Source organism: Pezoporus wallicus, unplaced genomic scaffold (genome assembly GCF_028554395.1).
Source record: "Pezoporus wallicus isolate ANWC-B61680 ecotype Strahan unplaced genomic scaffold, APGP_CSIRO_Pwel_v1 contig_593, whole genome shotgun sequence".
Lineage (NCBI taxonomy): Eukaryota > Metazoa > Chordata > Aves > Psittaciformes > Psittacidae > Pezoporus > Pezoporus wallicus.
Window position 1 is genome coordinate 4,467,392 of NW_026642342.1, and position 19,417 is coordinate 4,486,808.

Sequence of the window (19,417 nt, forward strand, 5' to 3'; positions counted from 1 at the left end):
TGTCCTGGGTACATTGCAAAGAAACAGGCTGAGGACCACACGCCTTCACTCAGGCAACTTGCCAGTAAGTCTAGTAATGCAAACCCTGGCATGGTTTATTGCTATTAGAATGTACCTCTCTAAACTCAAACTTCATGCAATCTACCCTTTCAAGGAGAAGGCTGCATGGAGACCTCATAGAAGCCTTCCAGTATCTGAAGGGGGGCTATAGGGATGCTGGGGAGGGACTCTTCATTAGGGACTGTAGTCATAGGACAAGGGGTAATGGATTAAAACTTAAACAGGGGAAGTTTAGATTGGTTATAGGGAAGAAATTCTTTCCTGTTAGGGTGGTGAGGCACTGGAATGGGTTGCCCAGGGAGGTTGTGAATGCTCCATCCCTGGCGGTGTTCAAGACCAGGTTGGACAGAGCCTTGGGTGATACGATTTAGTGTGAGGTGTCCCTGCACATGGCAGGGGGTTTGGAACTGGATGATCTTAAGGTCCTTTCCAACATGAACTATTCTATGATTCTATGATGAAAAATACTTCCTAGAAGTAAAATGCAAAATATTTGGAGGAGTTATATAGAAAAAAAACAACCCATGTACTTTGCTATTAGGTAGGTTAGAATATGGGATCTCCTCTTCCATTCAGCATTGCATTGATTATGTCTGCAGGTTCTCCAGACTAACCAGACATTTCCAAGTATTAAATCTGATGTAAAAGGAATGCTGTTGATTTGACTTTTCTTAACTAAAAAAAGCCAACCCCAAACCAAGAAATCCTAAACCAAAACAAAGCCCCAACTTTACTATTACAAGACCCCATGAGCATTGTTTTCCCTAAAATTACTGTACAAATCTTTCAGGTCGCAGTCAACTCTTGAGTTTATTTGCATATTTATTAACCCTCTGATATAAGAGGCTTTCAGGAACCTGAATCGCTATAGTTTGTCCTTGTAATTAGCTCAAGTAAATGGCAGTTGTGCCAAGCACTGCCAAATGAAAATGGCTGCTGAATCTTTAAACACAATTATTTGCTATATGTAAGAAAACAAAAATAAAACATATATATAGTAAAATGAAGAAACTAGTAGAAAAACATATTCATTTCTATCTTTGCCTTCCTTTTGATTTTCAATGTTTCTATCTACAGCCACTTTCAGCGCTTCCTCGAGTGTTCAGCAAAGACCTGACTTATATCACACTGTGTAGAGATGAATTACTTTTAGACATCATGGGATATTCTGTTGTAACTTTTAAGGATGTTTTCTGGTTAGATTAACAATGGATTGAAATGCAGGCACACTTCTATTTTTAAAATATTCAATACTACATGCATTCAGTTAATACCTTATTTGTGCAGATGTCCTATTCATAGTCTATATTGAATCTTGAAGCTGTAAAATCACTGTTTCTTTTCACGGTTACCTTTTAAGAATTGTTCTACTGGCCAAGTTTAGGATGAAGTTTCTGGCATTTAGCTCATCTGATGTATTTTTATCATGCCTGTCTGTGCAGCCTGATCCAGTCTCCTACTTGACACTCTTCTGCTCTTCTTGTTGGACTCTCTCCTTACCTGTTGTCCTCCTTACGTTTCCTCACAGACCTGCTGATATTGTTGCCCACATGGTCTTTGCATACCCTCTGGAGCAGCTGCTTTTCATTCTTTGTAACCACAGGTATAATAATAAGGAGGATGATGCTACTAGAAGAGTGGGAAGGCTGGCACAAAAATGTTTCATGATAGTTATGGATGGTCAATAAGAACTGAAAAAGTTGATGAAAAGGAAGGAGAGATGATTCTTTGGAATCCTAAGGACTTAAATGACTACTTTTCATAAAATAAGTTGTTTGAGCACTACCTCATTCGCAAACTGATGTGGAAATAGACTTTTTTTTTCCTTACCATTTTAAATTTGCTTAACTGAATCATGAATTATTTAGTGCTAGGCAGAAACGAAAACTCAGTTCAACAGAAATGATGCATGCATGAACTTGCATCAAATTTTCATACTGGTTTTCTCAGAAAGAATTGTGAAAATGTTGGTTGGTCTTGGGTATAAAGGATTTGTTTTAATATGCTTATCCTCTTAAAATTCACCGTTTAAAATCTACTTTTGTGATGGTTTTGCAAATTTCCAAAATTAAATATTGTTGGTGGGTTTGGTTTGTTTTGTTTGGCTTTATTTATTTATTTTTTTCTCTGTGTTTTTTTTCTTTTCCTTAACACCCCCCTGCTCCCCTCAATGAAATGTTTATTTTTGCCATAAGAACTGGGAACATACGCATTTTGGTCAATCCTGAAATTAATTTCAGTGCCTATTTTCAGACCGTTATTGAAAAATAAATTATTTATAAAGCTCTATAATATTTTTGTAAGGTAAAGTGCTGCAAGTTCCTTTTATTAATTATACCTGAGATGATAGTTTTCTATATTTAATGTTTCTCAGATTTTTTCTAAAGCCAACTACCACCATCAACAGAGCAGTTTAAGGCTTCATTGCATAGTATGCAGGAAAACCGTGAAGAGTTCTTCAAAGCATATAAACATAGTGGGTTTTACTCTAACTGCAACAACACATGATGGAAAGCAAAATTTCAGAGGCATATTTGGAACCCAATATACAGTATAAAACTAAATACTTGAGATAGCTTGATTATACATAAGCAATCAGAACCCACCATGGCTTTTACATTCATGTGGCAGGGCTAGCTCATAAAAGAACTCAAATTATAAACTGAACATATTTGCTATGGAACAATCAAGAGAATGTAATCATGACCTTTGGAAACGATTTTCACACTAACATTTTTAGATCTGGAATGTATTTCCAAGTTTCTCTCTCAAAGCAACTTAGTGTATATGTGACACCTGGATCTTTAGTTTGTAAGCATCTATGTTTTACCTTTTTTATCTGAATTATCCTTTTGAAAATATAAATTGGGATTTTATATTTTGTACAAATGTACAAAACTAAATGTACAAAAAAAGCATTTCTAACATTTTTCATATTGTTATGAAAACCAGACCCCATCTTGCAAGTAAGGATTTCCTAGTAAAAGACTAGGGAAAAAAAAAAAACTGCACAAGAAAACACAACCCTATTTCTGGGTAGTTGCTCTTTCTGCTAAGAGTTAGATCCACAACATAATATCACCAAGTTAATACATGGGTTTGAATATAATAGCTTATTATCATGGCCCCATCAAAGATTTCCCAGATCTGCAACAGCACTTAAAGTCTAACTAAGTTTGGAACTTATTTTTAAATCAGTACAGCTGAGATGTCTGACGACCTCTGTAAATCTGGGCTGAAATGATTATTACCTCTCACAGAAATTCTGGTAAGAGGTGGCATTCAAATAATTTCTGATAAAAGGATTTTTTACAAACATATTTTATATATGCTTTTAAGGAAGTTATTCTTTCATCAGCAACACAGCAACAGTGTGAAAGGCTGCAGATACAGTGATCTTCCTCTAGTATTAAAAAGTGACTATTATTCAAGTGAAGGATTCACGGACCTAGCACTGAAGGAGCTACAGACAGCACTTAAGGCTGTCTTGTCTTTATGCCTTTTTCTAATAGTTCACAAAGGAGTTTGTACAATCAATGTACTGTTGTGCACTAAGACCCTTCTCTGTACTCAGGCGAAAGTCACATTTGAAAGCTCAAAAGGGCTTCTGCTAATTGTAGAATCATAGAAGGGTCATCTGGGCCCGGTTGGAAGGGTCATCTGGGCCAACCTTCCTTGGCAAAAACATGGTCTAGATTAGATGGCCCAGCACGCTGTCCATCTGAATATTGAAGTTGTCCAGCTGGGGAATCTAACACTTCCCTGGTTATTCCAATGACTGATTGTTCTCATTGTGAAATAGAGGGCAGCATCAGGAACCTAAAGTAATAGGAAAAGATGCATTTGAAATGAGGCCTCAAATGCTGTGTTTCTTTTACAGTGTATCTCCATATCTAATCCAAACAGAACTAATCTGATGTGAAAAATGGAGAGGATGTTGCAAAACTGTTCAGTCATATAATAAGGAGATTAGCTCTATGGGAAATAGTGTCTGTCATGAATTCATCTGACTGGAGAGAATTCAGATAGAAAGCTTTAATAAGGTTTTTTTTTTAGGCTAGTAATGAAATCTAGGATGGCTAACACTACATCTAGATTGTGTGAAAGTATATGTGCATCTTGACATTTTAAAGTAATATTCTAAGCTATATAGGGTCTGTCTAGAGTTATGGCTTAGAAAAAAATCCAACACATTAGATTTTTTAATCATGAGTTATTAGTATTATACAGTTTCTGTTATAGTAAAAGAAAGCTCAGGATAGAGTCTGAGTAGCTGTTCTAAATGCTTCCCAATATGTGGAAAGATCCTGTTGGTTTGAATGGGCAACACTCGGGTGGCTGTAGGAGCCTGAAAAAACATAGAAAAGCAAATACTGCATTCAGTATAGTTCATCTAATTTTTCCTGGGGTCTACAGATTCAAAGAAGCTGTAGCCTTAGGCTTTAAATTACTATATAGCAAAAAGGAGGGCAGTACACAGGAGCTTCCAGCATGTGGTACAGCCTTGGGATCTTTGTCAACACGTGTACCTGTTTGTTTACATAAGGTGGAGAAATACTTGCAAATATAAACTTGCAAATGATAGTAATACCAGGATTACACTTTGTATTCTTACTTTCTTGTAAAGATCTTAGTTAGTCTTACAATATAAGCTGCACTGTTGTAATTCTAAATGCTTCCTTTAAGAGACAGTTTTTTTCTCCCTTTTAATCACATTTAATAATACTGCAATGCCTGGGAACGGTCTAGATTAAATTGGCTAACCCTGTTGTGGGATGCTAGTAAATGTAAGGAATATAGAATTTAGCTCAATTTGGTGTGAATCAACATTTTTTTGCACCACGTAACACATTACAAATAGGTTTTGTGATTATTTGTATGCTTCTTGTTTTGGGTAAAGCAGACCAACCTTTAGAATGAGAATGTAACGCCAAATTTTTTTCAATACAAAAGGTTCTAAAGGGTTGTTATTAAGAGGATGGATTAATTCTTTGGGTTAAATATAATCCATTTACCTGTATGTTCCCTAGCTCAGTAAAGCTACTTGAAGAATTTTTTTATAAAATGAGAAAAAATGGTTTAATAACAGAGAAAGTCATCTCTGACAAGCACAAGGAATGGATGGCAGCTGGAAGAAGTTATAAGCTAGTAAAAGTAAGCAGGCAGAATGAAATCTGCAGTTCTTTCCAAAGCAGCCAGTATTATAAGTAAAATGTTGTATAGAAAGACATGTTTTTGTACAGCAGCGTAATCATGCAGTGGCTCTGAGTATGTTCGGGGTCTTCTAAACTGCTTTGTGTGTATGTGTGTGAACAAGATTACTGAAAAAATTGCACATAAGCATGACAGTCTCCGTCTCTCAGTGACTGCAACTGTATCTCTATTTAGATTTTTTAGATATATGGTGATGGTGTGATTATGGTAATTAATTTGATCAGAAAAAAAAACAAACAACTGGCTTTATGTCTTGGATTTGCATGCAATCAGTACGCCACAAAAGAATATCTGGATTTGTAAAGTATATTTCTGAAAAGAAGAAATAGAAACCTTGTTATAGTATGATAAATTTCCATTAATCAAAAAATTAATCCCATAGCCCTGACTGTAATGCTTCTAGACTTTCTGCAGAGGTCAAGTTGTCCTCTTTAAAGACAGGTGGACAACAGGACCCTGATCACATCCAAAAGCAGATCAGCACAAGCTTATCTAGGTGCTCCAATAGGATCTTGGTAGGGTGGTTAAAAAGACCTGTCTGACAACATACTTAAGTCACATCAGAAATTTGTTATATCTGCCATGTAAGAGCTTATTTTAACACCTACACTGACTATTCATGCTTAAGCAGAGATGTAGACGGATTACCTCCCTTCCCAGCTTTTTTTTCTAAACATAAAAACTTCCTATCATCCTAAGCATACCTTTGTGCAGAGAGGCTATTGCTGACTTTATCTAAAACAAACCAGGGTAGGCTTACGTTTGGCAACATGGAATGCTAATTTCCTAAGGCTGTGAAGAATCCAAGCTGCTCTTTTGATATACTAGATAACAGTTATTCTACTGCACATATTATACATGATTTCATCTGAAAATTCCTATATGGCTCCTTAGTAGCATGTGCTTCTGGGAAAGAAAGGAGCTATAGCATTCCTGGTACCCAAGATGGCATTTTCTTTTGTCATTAAGCTCTAAGAATTCTGATAGTAGACCACTCATCTGGCTAAAATCAGATTTGTCATCTCTTTCTGCTGCTTTTCCTTTTCCTTTTAAAATTCATCATCGCTATTTGTATCATAAAAATTTCTATGGATAAAAGACAGACTTTGTTTCAGGCTATTTGTTGATATAATTTTAATTATGGGATAGATTTGTCTTTGTGGCAATACGTACAGAACAAAGCCTGAGAAGATGCTTGTTTACTTCATCTCTTGCAAAGGTTCTTGGTGTGGAATCAGAGTGATACTCTACCTACCCACCTCCACTTCATCTGACATGAATAGAAGTATCTAACACAGCTCTGAACTCAGGAAGTATTACCTGGTTCTATATGCAACTGAGATAAAGTGGAATTAATTTCCAAGGCCATACCAAAGAATCTTTTACAGGGTAGGTTGCAGATTTGCTCCAGGGCCTTTGTTATGAGTTTATTACTACCAAATTTCTAAGAATCTGTTAAATTAGTAGCATTACAAAATTTCTGCTTGATCTTTTTAACTTCTTCTTTATGGGCAGAAAATCTGAATCAAAGTCACACTGTCTCCTGTTTGTCAAGTCTGCAAGTACTAATTTAAGTGATAACTACAAGAGCTGAAGTAGTTGCCTGTGAGACAGCAACTTTGAAATTTCACAACAGTACTGTTTCAAATGTCACACTTGTTAACTGTTGAAATAAAGATTTCTAACTTCTTCATCTATGGTAGAAAAACCCTGTGATTATGCAATCCGGTATCTTTTGCATTAACACTGATGTAGTATGACAAGTTTCCTGAGGCTTATAGACTCCGGCACTTGTCTGGATTTAAAAAAGGAGTAACCCCCTAACCCATCCTTGACATGACAACTTTCAGTTTGTAATTCTTTCAGGATTACAGGAAGACTGCTTGTGTGAGTTATGAGTTCTATTTGTAATCTGCATTTTCCACTGCCATAATAGTTTTTAATTTATGAAAAAATAAGCAGAATTGTTCACTATAGCTGCATATGATCTGCTATCTTTCTCTCATATAGCAAAAAACTTCTTGCAAGATGAATTTTGTCAGTGATGGAAAGTTTTAAGCTCATACTAGAGGGATGCTTTAAAATACTATATAAATTTATATAAATTTACAAAATTATATAAAATTTATAGATTATAAATTGATTTTATTAGGATTTACCAAGAATATATTTAATTGATTTTAATACTTCTGTGATTTTTCTATATGGTGTTTATAATCATATTTTGCTAGTATGATTTTATTTAATTGACCTTTTGAAGTATTCTAATATGGATTTTAGTAGGTAGGAATTCTTAAAAATCCTTTTTAGTAATGTGAAACAAATGAAAGATCAAAGATTTAAAAATTAACAGGAGAATGATGAAGTAATTCCACATATTTGAAAATGTGTATGTTGAAAAAGTGCTGAAATGTGAAATATTAAAAGTGACAGTGTAACATTTTCATCCACACCAAAAAAAGTTTGTAACTTATAGTATAATCTTTAATGAAATTAGCTGTCTATAAACGGAAGCTTTTAGGAAATGTCAAATAGTAACAGATTGAGAGACAAATGCTAAAATCAAGGAAAGAAACTTCTGATAAAAGAACTGTCATGCAGGTTTCTGTTGCCTAAAGCAGAATGAACTTCTGATAAGAGTGTCAACTTTCAGTGGTACCACCCAAATTGGAACAGATCCTGACAAACTTGCTCAAGATTAGAACTGTCCATAGACTGATTTATTCAAGATAGCAAGGACAATTCTGTTAAGACCTGCCAAATTTAAACCCTGAGCAATCCGTTCACGCCCTGCACAGAGTGACAAATAGAACTGTAATTAAGCATGCAGCAGTTCTGTTCTTCGCTCTCCAAAAACGCAGGATTCGCACTCAGCCAAAGGCTTTTAAGTTCTTGTTGAAGTCTACCAAGAGCATGTCTTCCTTTTTGACGAGACTTGAAAAATGACAGGTGTGCTTGTGTGTTCTCTACAGATGGCCAGGATTTCTGTTTGGAAACCTTTACCCGTTTCACTGGATAGATGGCTTTATTCTGTCTCTATATGTTACTTAGCATAATGTGGTTACAGTTCCTCTGTTTTTTCACATGTGCTATTTTAACATGCTTCTTAATGAAATATTTATTTATTTTAAACAAAAATCCCAACATGCAATAAAAAGTTGTGGCTAAAATTACTGTCTTGATCACAACACTACTTCATTCCTAGAAGCCAGAGACCATCCAACCAGCCTGAGATACTGAAGGGTTGAGGCAGCCATTCATGAACCATACTGCAGGTAAGACCACAGCCCACTGAAGAAACAGAGAAGCTATTATGTTTTGTAAATAATGAGCTAAAGAAACTGAGCTCCCAGTTATGTAAGACTGTATTATTTTTAACATTTCAAACCACCCAAGGAACTTTATTTTCATCTCAGACGGATGACAAACTACCCTGTACAGGTAGCTGGTGACATGTACCCGGTACATGTCCTCAACATGTTGGTGACAGTGTTGTGTCCAAAATGACCCCTCATTATCAGTTATGGGTGCCAAGACCTGGTAACTTGTTGCAAGCATTAAGTAAAATCCTTGTTGATCTGATACTACCAGCATAATTTATAGATGTTAAAGGAAAAAAATCCTACCACCACACAATGATAATACAAAAGAAGAAAAAAACTCTCAGAAGTCTGCAAGAAGAATCGAGAATGTTCACAGCACTTCCTGTCTCTAACACTTAAATATTTAAATGTGCTGATATCAAGCTCAAGAAAAGCACAAACTTGGCATGTAATTTAAAATTCAGAATCTTTAACAATTTGTTCCTGAATTTTCTGTGAGATCACCAAATATCCAAACCTAAGTAGCTAACTAGTCTGTTTACTTGTGATTATATGAGATCCATAGATTTCAGAAGAGACTGAGAAGTAATTAAAAACATTATTCATTCATTTCTAGGTTAAAAAGAATGCCTTTCAATGTGATGGAAGGCTTGAATGTGTAATTTTTTTTTTAGTCCAACTATCACAGCAAACAATATTGTTTGGACTGACGGTTTTGGCAAGACTTTTAACTCATGAGAGTACCTGAATAACAAGCAGCATGTGCTTTTACTCACTCTTCTGGAAGCAGCCTGAGAAAGGAACTTTTATTTTCCTTGATTTTAACAATAGCTGTTATTCTTTGCCTCCTTCTATATAGCATCCACTCCAGCCTCTTTCCAAAACCCTAAAATTCTGGGAACATGAAGTGGAGATAGGAGGAACTAAGTGTGTACGGTTTAGACTTCCTCCTTTTTTTATGCATGTATAAAGCCAGCCCTGATCAGATTAATAAAAAAACTTACGTTATTTATTTGTACACTATTTACACTGATGTTGTTAGCATAAAAATTAAATGCTGTCACTTGCAGCTTTCATTACTAACAAAAACTTAATCATTCTTTAAAAGATTTGTACTAAGGGACTTTGTTACAATGAGTTTTTGCAGAACATTCAGTAACAAAATACCCGTGATGCTGCTTACATTGCTGTATGTTGAAGAATTTCATTAATCAGCTGCCAGGTACCTGTATCTGATGCAATTACGATGTGCTCCTATTAATTCCTGTAACTTCAATATTTCCTTTTTAGATAAAACTAATATTATTTCAGTGTACTTCAGAGAAAGTTTCTGATCTTTTTTTTTCCTCACAGTCTAAACGGAGATTTCAGGTGATACTCTGAAAGGATTCAGAATGGCCACTAACACTGTATTTAGAGAGAGAACTGGGATTTTCTTCGAGAATAGTTTTGCATGTGAGTAATTCACTTATCTGCATTGCCAAGCTTCTGGATTCTGGTTCTTCCCTTTACAAATAAGCAGCACAGTATATTTGTGGTATATTTCATATGAAGGCACACTGGAAAATGTAGCTGTCTATTCTTTGAATCTATTCTAGCTTATTGTTGAGGTCATTGATGTAATCTGTAAATAACTTAAAAGGAAGTACAAAGGAAAATACTTTCTGTCTGAAAGTGATGGGGCTTTTTTCTCTCTATATTCAAATGGCCAATTTAAATATTAATATTACAAGACTGGGTTATTTTACAAATAAATATAAAAATAGGTTATAAGCATGTGGTGAATCTGAGTTACAGAACCATTTTCTGAAGAAAAAAACTTGATCTTCTATATTTTATTTCCATTTACTCTTCTGTTCTTCTCTATTCTAGTAATCTGCCTGCTCTTTTCAGGATTCTGCCTGCAGATTGCAAGAACCGGTAACATGTTGCACTGTTACCCTAGATCCTGGGAACTCATCCTTCTATAAGGTAAAATCATTCAGAGAAACTCACTGAAGTGTTTTGTTCATTTTTAGCTTTTGTCTGACAGTAGACTGGCTTCAAGCAAGCTGATAAAAGAACTTTAATAAATCATATATACTATTTGCTTTTTCTTTTTTTTCCTGTCTTCATACATCTCTTTCTTCCTAATTAAATTTCTAAAATAATAAAGTGGAATGTATATATATGCAGGAATGTATTTTTAGTGTAGAATTTGGTAATATGTATTTTCCTAATTTAAGTTAAATCAGTCAGAAGTACAGCTGTTTGCTCCTCCTCAGCTTGCATCAGTATCTTTGTGCTTTCATTTTTTTTTTCTTGTGGTTTTGTTCAGAAGACCATTCAAATAGAAAAATTATTTTTTCTAATTAATGTTTTAGATCCTTTGGTGGTAAGTTTTTAATTGCCAAACAGCTGAATACCACAAACACTGTAGGTGATGCGCTCCCACGTTATCAAATAAATGTTCAAGGTACAGCTTATGATGTTGAAAAATAGAAAAATAAATTGACCTTGATGAAGTGTGTCTTCTTTTGTCTGTTCCCAGGAAAGTTTATTTCAGGTATTTCTACTGCTGAAATGATTAGAGTTAACAGCTTTTTCCCTCCATTTTATTTTACAGGGTCTCTTCATCTTCCTGATATATGGGGTGTACAACACAGAGGTAAGTCTGCTTGGAGTATCTCAAGGCTGACAGAGTGAATGAGAGAAATGACAGGTTTCTTATCTTGATAACTGAGGGACAAAGTTGGCTTTCCATATGAGTGTCCTACTGCCCTTCATGCTTGGACTAGCTTATATGCATCCCAGCTTACCATTAAACACAGACACCCTCAATAAAGGGACAGACTCATTTCTCATAGGCATTGACTAATATTTTACTGCTGCTTTAAGTTTTTTGAATTTCAGGTCTGCCTTTTAACACTTAGCTAAACCTGACAGTCCAAACTTTCATCATCTAATCTACATTTTAAAATGAACTGTGAGTTTACATGCTAATTAAGCTCTTTCAGTTATAACGGGAACAAATTTTACTTACTTCAAAATTTTGCTGGGTATAAAAAAACTGCATGAAATTGGTCTATGGGGAAAGCACTTGATCTTTGCAGGTTGAACTGTCGAAAGGGGAAATAATTTTGACAGATAAAGCATTAAAAAAAGGAAATAAAATGAATTTATGCACCTTGTTAAGTTACCTCCACTATGTTAATGATAAAAATTATTGTTAATATGTTCAATTCCAAGTTTTTAAGCTAAGGTACCTCTGCAGTTTACATTTTAACAGAATTTGGAATTCAGTAGTAAAACCCCATAGAAATGGAAAAGATTTTCAAAGTCAGTGATTAGAATTGAAGCCGAATTCTATTCAGATTTTCTTACCATTCAAGGGCTCATACCCTATTAGAAAATAACTTTCACCAAAAAAAAAAAGCTATTTCAAAATAATGAACCTTTGATCTTGGTTGTGGTATTATTTCTGTATATGCAGCTAAACCCACAAGCATCATTGGTAGCGTGGGGTTTGTTGAAATAGTGGGCCATAGGATAAAATTACAGAATCATAGAATGGTCAGAGTTGGAAAGGACCTTAAGATCATCTAGTTCCAACCCCCTTCTGAGGGCAGGGATAGCTCATGTTGCCCAAGGCTCCATCCAACATGGCCTTGAACACTGCCAGAGAGGGATCCTGTACTTGAGGACCACGGTGGGAAGCCGTGCTGGTGCACCAGCTCACCAGTGCGCACTTACTGTGACAGTGCTGTGCTCGCTGTGCTCTCGGCTGGCACAAGGTTGAGTTGTGTGGACGCACTGGCCAGCCTTAAATTTAAGCTTGCAGCACCGGTGTGCAAACTGCGTGTGAAGCACAACCCACTGACAAACCACCCTGAAGTATTTCGTTTCTTATTGGCAGTACCTCACTTGTGATAGCAGCTTTGTTGACTCTGTGGCATTAAATGCAACGAATGGCATTGTTTTGAGATGAAAGTAGCAATGGCCACCTTACAATCTTTGCTAAAAGCCTCAGCATCCCGGCATTTGCATCATTTCAGTCAGAGCGCCCATCGCACAGGCGCTGCGCACATCGGATGCTTTGCACGTACTCGGGCTGGGCGATGACATTAGCACGGGCGAGGCTGCACCTGTGACCGCGAATACCAGTCGAGCCTGTCCCGCGGCGGGAAAGCCGGCGTGCGCCCGGTCCCGTTAGCCCCGCGAGCAGCGCCGGGGGCCGGTACCGCGATGTGCCGGTTAGCGAGTACCGCACGTGGAAACCGCAGCGCTCTTTGATGGCAGGAAGGATGTCGCTTGCGCTACTCATAGACCTGCGGCGGCACGTCTGAGGCCTCCCCCTACAACCTCGCCGTGGCGCTGCCCGGGGCTTCCACCTTGCCCGTGCGGCGGAGCCGCGCCTCCGGCTGCTCGCGACCGACACCCCGGGGCAAACGGGGCGCCGAGGCGCACCCTGCCCACGCGAGCGCGGCGCCTACGGGCGGGAGCGACCGCGTCGCGCCTGCGCGGTGCTGGCCCGCTGGCTGCCCGTGCGGCCGGGCCGTACCCAGCGTGCCGCGCGGCGCGCATGTGCAGTGCCGGGCGCAGAGGCTGCTAATTCCATTGTGGAGCGGACGCGGCGTTATTTTTAACTGGAGCCGGCGGCGGGAGCCGTAAGTGTAGCCCGGGCCGGGGGCCGCCCGTCGGCGCGGGTGGGGGTGGCGGCGATGCGCCCGGGCGGCGGCTGTAGGGCCGCCGCGGGAGCCAGCCGTTGAAGCGGGCGCCCGCCAGCGAGGCAGCGAGCGGTGTCCGGCGGGCGGGCGGGCGGCGGGTCCCGCAGCCCCTCTGGGCCGCGCCTCCTCTCCGGCCCGCCTTCCCGGGGGATGAAACTCGGCAGCGGTTTCCTCGGCGGCGGCGGCAGCGGCAGCAGCAGCAGCAAGAGGGCGGCGGCTATGGAGCCCAGCTTTACCCCCGGCATGGTTATGTTCAACCACCGCCTGCCCCCGGTCACCAGCTTCACCCGGGCGGCCGCGCCCCCCCCGGCGGCCCAGCACCCCCCGCAGTGCGTGTTACCTCCGGCCTCCGCCGCCGCTTCCTCCGCGGCGGCGGCCGAGCCACCGGCGCCTCCTCCCCCTCAGGACATGACTTTCAAGAAGGAGCCGGCGGGGGCTTTCCCTTCCGTGCCCTCCTCCTCGCAGAGGAGCCCCTGGGGCTTTCTGCAGTCCCTAGTGAGCATCAAGCAAGAGAAGCCCAGCGAGCAGGAGGAGGAGGAGCAGCAGCCGCAGCATCACCACCACTATGGGGGGCTCTTTGGGGGAGTGGGGGAGGAGAGGTCCCCTGGCCTAGGGAGCGGCGGCGGCGGCGGCAGCAGTGAAGGAACCGGCCAGAGTGTGATTCAGGACCTCAGCCTTCTTCACCACCTGCACCAGCATCCCCACCGAGAGCTGTTACTGAGTGGCAGAGGCGAGGGCACCCCTGGGAGCTCGGGTGAGCCAAAGCACGATGCCCAGGTCAAGAAGGCAAAGAGGCCAAAGCCAGAAACTCAGGGAATCAAAGCCAAGCGGAAGCCAAGTGCTTCATCCAAACCCCCCCTGGTGGGAGATGCAGAAGGTGCCATTGCGTCCCCCAGTCAGAAACCTCATGTCTGTGAACACTGCAGCGCTGCCTTCAAGAGCTCCTATCACTTGCGCAGACATGTGCTCATTCACACAGGGGAGAGGCCTTTCCAGTGCAGCCAGTGCAGCATGGGTTTCATCCAGAAGTACTTACTGCAGAGGCACGAGAAGATCCACAGTAGGGAGAAGCCTTTTGGGTGTGACCAGTGTAGTATGAAGTTCATCCAGAAGTACCACATGGAGAGACACAAGAGAACGCATAGTGGAGAAAAGCCATACAAATGTGACACTTGTCAGCAGTATTTTTCAAGGACTGATAGACTGTTGAAGCACAGAAGAACATGTGGTGAAGCCATAGGTAAAGCAGGGGCTGGAATGGAGCCCGGATCATCCAATAACATGGGTAGCTTGGCTGCATTGTCTCAGGGAAATACAAGTTCCTCAAGGAGAAAAAGTAAAACAAAAAGTACATCCAGTGAAAACAAAGGAAATAAGTGTAGCAGTAAAGTAACTGAATCACAAATTACAAGTAATGTGGCCATGCCAAATTATGCAGTTGATATTCCTATTGTGTCTTCCAGTGGTGGTCTAGTTGGCACAGGCGTAGAAGAACTTCAGAAGAAGGTGCCAAAATTGGTCTTGAAAAAAGGAAGCAGAAAACAGACAGACAAAAACTACCTTAATTTTGTATCACCACTGCCAGATATTCTGGGGCAAAAACCACTGTCTGGGAAACAGAGCGGCTCTCTTGGCCTAGTAGCCAATACTGGTGTAGAAACTATTGGCCTTCTCCAAAGTACAGGTGGTAAACCAGGTCAAATAAGTAGCAATTATGATGATGCCATGCAGTTTTCAAAGAAAAGAAGATACTTACAAACTGCAAGCAGTAACAGTGCCTTTTCAATTAATGTCGGACACATGACTTCCCAGCAGTCCGTCATCCAGTCTGCAGGTGTTAGTGTTATGGATAATGAAACTCCATTATCTCTTATTGATTCTGCATCTTTAAACAGCGAAATAAAGTCTTGCCACGACAAGTCATGTATTCCTGATGAAGTCTTACAGAGCCTTTTGGACCAGTACTCTCACAAATCAGAAGGCCAGAAAGAAGATCCTTTCAGTATAACTGAACAGCGTGTGGACTTGCACACCTCAGGAGAACATTCAGAGATGGTTCAGGAAGAAAACTTGAGCCCTAACTCTCAAACAGTTTCAAATGATAAAGCAAGCATGTTGCAAGAATACTCCAAATACCTCCAGCAAGCCTTTGAAAGAACAACCAATAGCACTGGTTTTGCTTTTGGACCCAGTTTCCAGTTTGTTAGTTTGTCTTCAACTCTCCATAACCACACTCTGTTTCAAGACAAACAGATATATACTACGTCACCACTCGAGTGTGGCTTCAGCCAATCTGTTACCTCAGTATTGCCAACTGCGTTGCCAAAACCTCCATTTGGGATGTTGCTTGGATCTCAGCCGGGCTTTTACTTGTCTGCTTTGGAGGCTACGCATCAACAGTTGACTCCTTCTCAAGAGCTGGATGATCTCATTGATCCACAGAAAAACCTAGAGACTTCATCTAACTACCAGTCAACATCTCAGAAACTGACTGGCCAGAAGGAACAGAAAAACTTAGAATCCTCAGCAAGCTTTCAGATCCCATCTCAGGAGTTACCTAGCCAGATAGATCCTCAAAAGGACATAGAGCCTAGATCAACCTACCAGATCGAGAACTTTGCACAAGCGTTTGGTTCTCAGTTTAAGTCGGGCAGCAGGGTGCCAATGACTTTTATCACTAACTCTAATGGAGAAGTGGACCATAGAGTAAGGACTTCAGTGTCAGATTTCTCAGGGTATACAAATATGATGTCTGATGTAAGTGAGCCATGTAGTACACGAGTAAAAACCCCAACCAGCCAGAGTTACAGGTAAGGTCCCGACTGTGACCAGGCTGTGGGGTCTTCTTAATGTAATTTTGTTTTACTTTGACAACACTGCCATTGGAATGTTTCTACACAGTCCTATCAAGAATAATGTAACATGCCCTTTCAATGCAACTTTTCATATTTAGTTTATTTTTAGTGTGATTTTTTTTAGATCTGTTTATTACGGTTTTTAATCAAAAAATCAATAGATTAAAATAGTGGTTTTGTTCAAGTGACGATGTTTAGCAATCAAATTTGCATTCTATAGATTGTCAGGGAATAGCCCAAAAGATTAAAATGCAAAAAATTAACTTTGTTCCTAGGACTAAGGTTTATTCTAATTGCTTTACTCTCAGGAAAGTGTAATGGAACATGGGAATTCTATGCACCAGTAGTGTATTGGAACTTCCAATTTACAGATAGTGACAAATATATATCAGCTTTTTGAGGAAGGGATCTATGACATTTCAAATTGCTGTCTCTTATGTCTGGGCTGATATGAATTTTGCTACCTAAATCTTGTTGATTTTAAAGTACCCTTGTTCTTCCAGGTGATGCTCATTCCAGGCAGGTGGAACAAATATTCTTGGGTCTGTATGAAGAGCCCAGAATGGTAGCTTTAATATAAACAATAATGTCCCCAGAACTCCTATGTAAGACTGTAATTCCAGAAAGAGATTCTGTTGACACAAACCACGAGAGCAAAACGTGTGTGTCTGGTTCAGGTCTTTAGAACCCCAACTTGAAACTACAGTCATAATCCAGATAGGCTTTTGGGATACATTATTTATTATACATGGTTCAAAAATGTTGGTCTCCTGCTCTTCCCCTTTTCTGTGTCCTTTTAGTGTATAAGGTTCCCTCTCCCTTGTTGTGCTTCCAGGTCCTCTGGACTTAATCCTGGGGTCTGTTCTGCTTCTTAATTTACACCTTTTCTTCCCCTTCTTCCCTACTCACTTTCTCATCTCAATAGCTAGCATTTAAAAAGATTTACATTCCAGAACGTGCTTATCTTATTATGTACTTCCTGATGTCTTATGGCATCAGATGATGAACAATAAACACCCACATGTTTTAAAATTATGTCAAGGTTTCCATGTACAATAAGAAATAATCTACTCCCAATTGTACATACTAAGGCCCCTGTCCTGCATCAGGATCAGCTAACACTGACCCCTCTGCCCAGCAGTCTACCAGTGGTGTCTCTGGAGCTCTTGACAGTAGGGGTGTAGGGGTTTGCAGCAGTTCATCATTGCAGGTTCTTAGGGCCTAAGGCTGCAATTCCATCAAAGGCTTCTGGTGATGACATCAACTACAAAAGTAGAACTTGAGTGGCCTGTTAATATCAACAGAACTTTTCTTTGGAATTATTGCCTTACTTTATGTATATTTTGTGGTACATTATTTATTATATGTGAATCCTGATAAATGCCTGTGGAGCCACGGAAACCTGCTAGAAATACTGGTGGCCATTCAAAGCTGCTGAAAGGCAGTGGCACTGTTCTAAACCACTTTTTGCAAATGTATTTTTTGATTAGTTTTTTAATGTAATTTTGGTGATGTTTATGCTGATGGTTTTTTATGTACTCTTGGTGATGTTGCAGTCTTACATACTTTCCTGGTGTCAGGAAAGTACCAGTGGTTGTTTGCAGTCTTATTGTGTAATCAGCCTATTACAGGCTTCCATGTATAATAAAGTTATTAACATTGTGCAAGTGTAAAACACTTCTGTTATGAAAGTGGTGTATTATTAAATGAATTGTTACGAAAATCCTGGGTAATTTTTCCTGTTGTCCCTCACCACTAAAAATTGAAACCTGAGCCTACTTGTAACCTGTTTTACTAGGTCAACTATCTTGGGTTTTTGTTTTTTTTCCTTACTAATCTAGAGTTTGTTCTCATAGAAACCATGTAACTCCATTAACCTTTTCTTTATACTTGATTATGTATTTCACCCTATTTCAGTTTAAATAAGCAAACAACGACTGTTCTCTAAGCCCGGAACCCAGCCTGTTATCAGGGATGGAAGAGTCCGTAACCTTTTCATTTGTTTCACAGAGGTTATAATTTACATTCTTTATATTGTGTGTAGTAGAAGTTGCATATGTATTGTTCTGGCTGTTTGCTTTAACTTAATAAAACCCATTATTTAGAAAATCATAAAGGTATCACTTCTATTATCCAGTCACACTTTTGAGAATCTATGAAGAAAATATTATGACATTAAATTTTGAGAAGGAATAATATAATTTACTGGCATATTTTCAGCTAGTTTTCTTCTTGGATGTTTTGAATGCACTGTTTTAGAAATCAGGACTCTAGCTCATGCCTTCAGCTTCCAAGGCAAAACCTAAGATTCTTTTAAAGTGTTCATATAGGTTCATCTTTTCAAATCTTTTGTCTTTTTAAATATGGCTTTGGTTAAAAACAGGGAAATTGCTCATTGTTAACTTCAAAGACATTTTGCATTTACTGGAAATCCAGAATGACACATAGAAAGTACAATTTTGTTTAAAGTAAAGATTTTAGAAAGTCCTCTATCTGTTTGTTTTTATTGTGTTGCTCTAGCTTCTGCATTGTAAGGAAAGCCTAGTAAAAATATTACAGCAAAATACTTTAACGCATTTTAAGTAATCTGAAGATAGTTTGTGAGTTCCCTTCATCTGTATTTCTCTTCAAATTTGCATGTGGATCCAAGTGTAGCAGTGCTGAAAGTCTCACAAATGGGTGAAAAGTGGAGTATTGAAAAACAGAAGATAGCAGATTCAGTAAAGGCAATAACATGGACCTGAGAAAAATTGTTGGCATGCTGAAAAGCAAATAAGGATGAAAACTTTCCAAAGTAAATCTGAAACATGCTAAATGTTTAATATTTATAACATTCCTAAGAATCACTTAAGAAAATCTGCGGGGGAAATTACTGGATTTTTGACCGTACTTTTCACAGCATAGTGGTTGTTCAAAAATATTTCTAGATAGAACTTTTCCTCATTTAATTTGGAGTTCAAATTTATTTTTCTTCACATAATGAAGGTTAAGGATATGGTAAAATGCATAGGAATCAGCGTATAGCTTTGCCTTATGAATGTTAGAAAGAACGTAGTAGTAGTAGTAAGACTATAGACTAAAGCTTTTAGGGGTGTGCCAGTGAGAGAAGGTAAAAAAGAAGGCCCTCGAGATTTTATTTTACCACTGTAGTTCCTGGTTTAGTTTTTTTGTTGTTTTTAAAGGATGGAAGAGGAATAATAAGCTGTTTCCTACCACTAACAGGAGTGTAAAGAAGAATTTATATGTATGATGATAGAAA

General features: G+C 39.1%; 1 protein-coding gene across 1 annotated transcript; it reads left to right on the plus strand.

The window, feature by feature from the left end:
* The first annotated feature begins 13,162 nt into the window (after positions 1 to 13,162).
* ZNF281 (zinc finger protein 281) lies at positions 13,163 to 18,274 on the plus strand. Its single transcript, XM_057429109.1, has one exon. It carries the CDS (start codon positions 13,454 to 13,456, stop codon positions 16,115 to 16,117), a length of 2,664 nt encoding a protein of 887 aa, XP_057285092.1. The 5' UTR covers positions 13,163 to 13,453; the 3' UTR covers positions 16,118 to 18,274.
* The last annotated feature ends 1,143 nt before the right edge of the window (positions 18,275 to 19,417 follow it).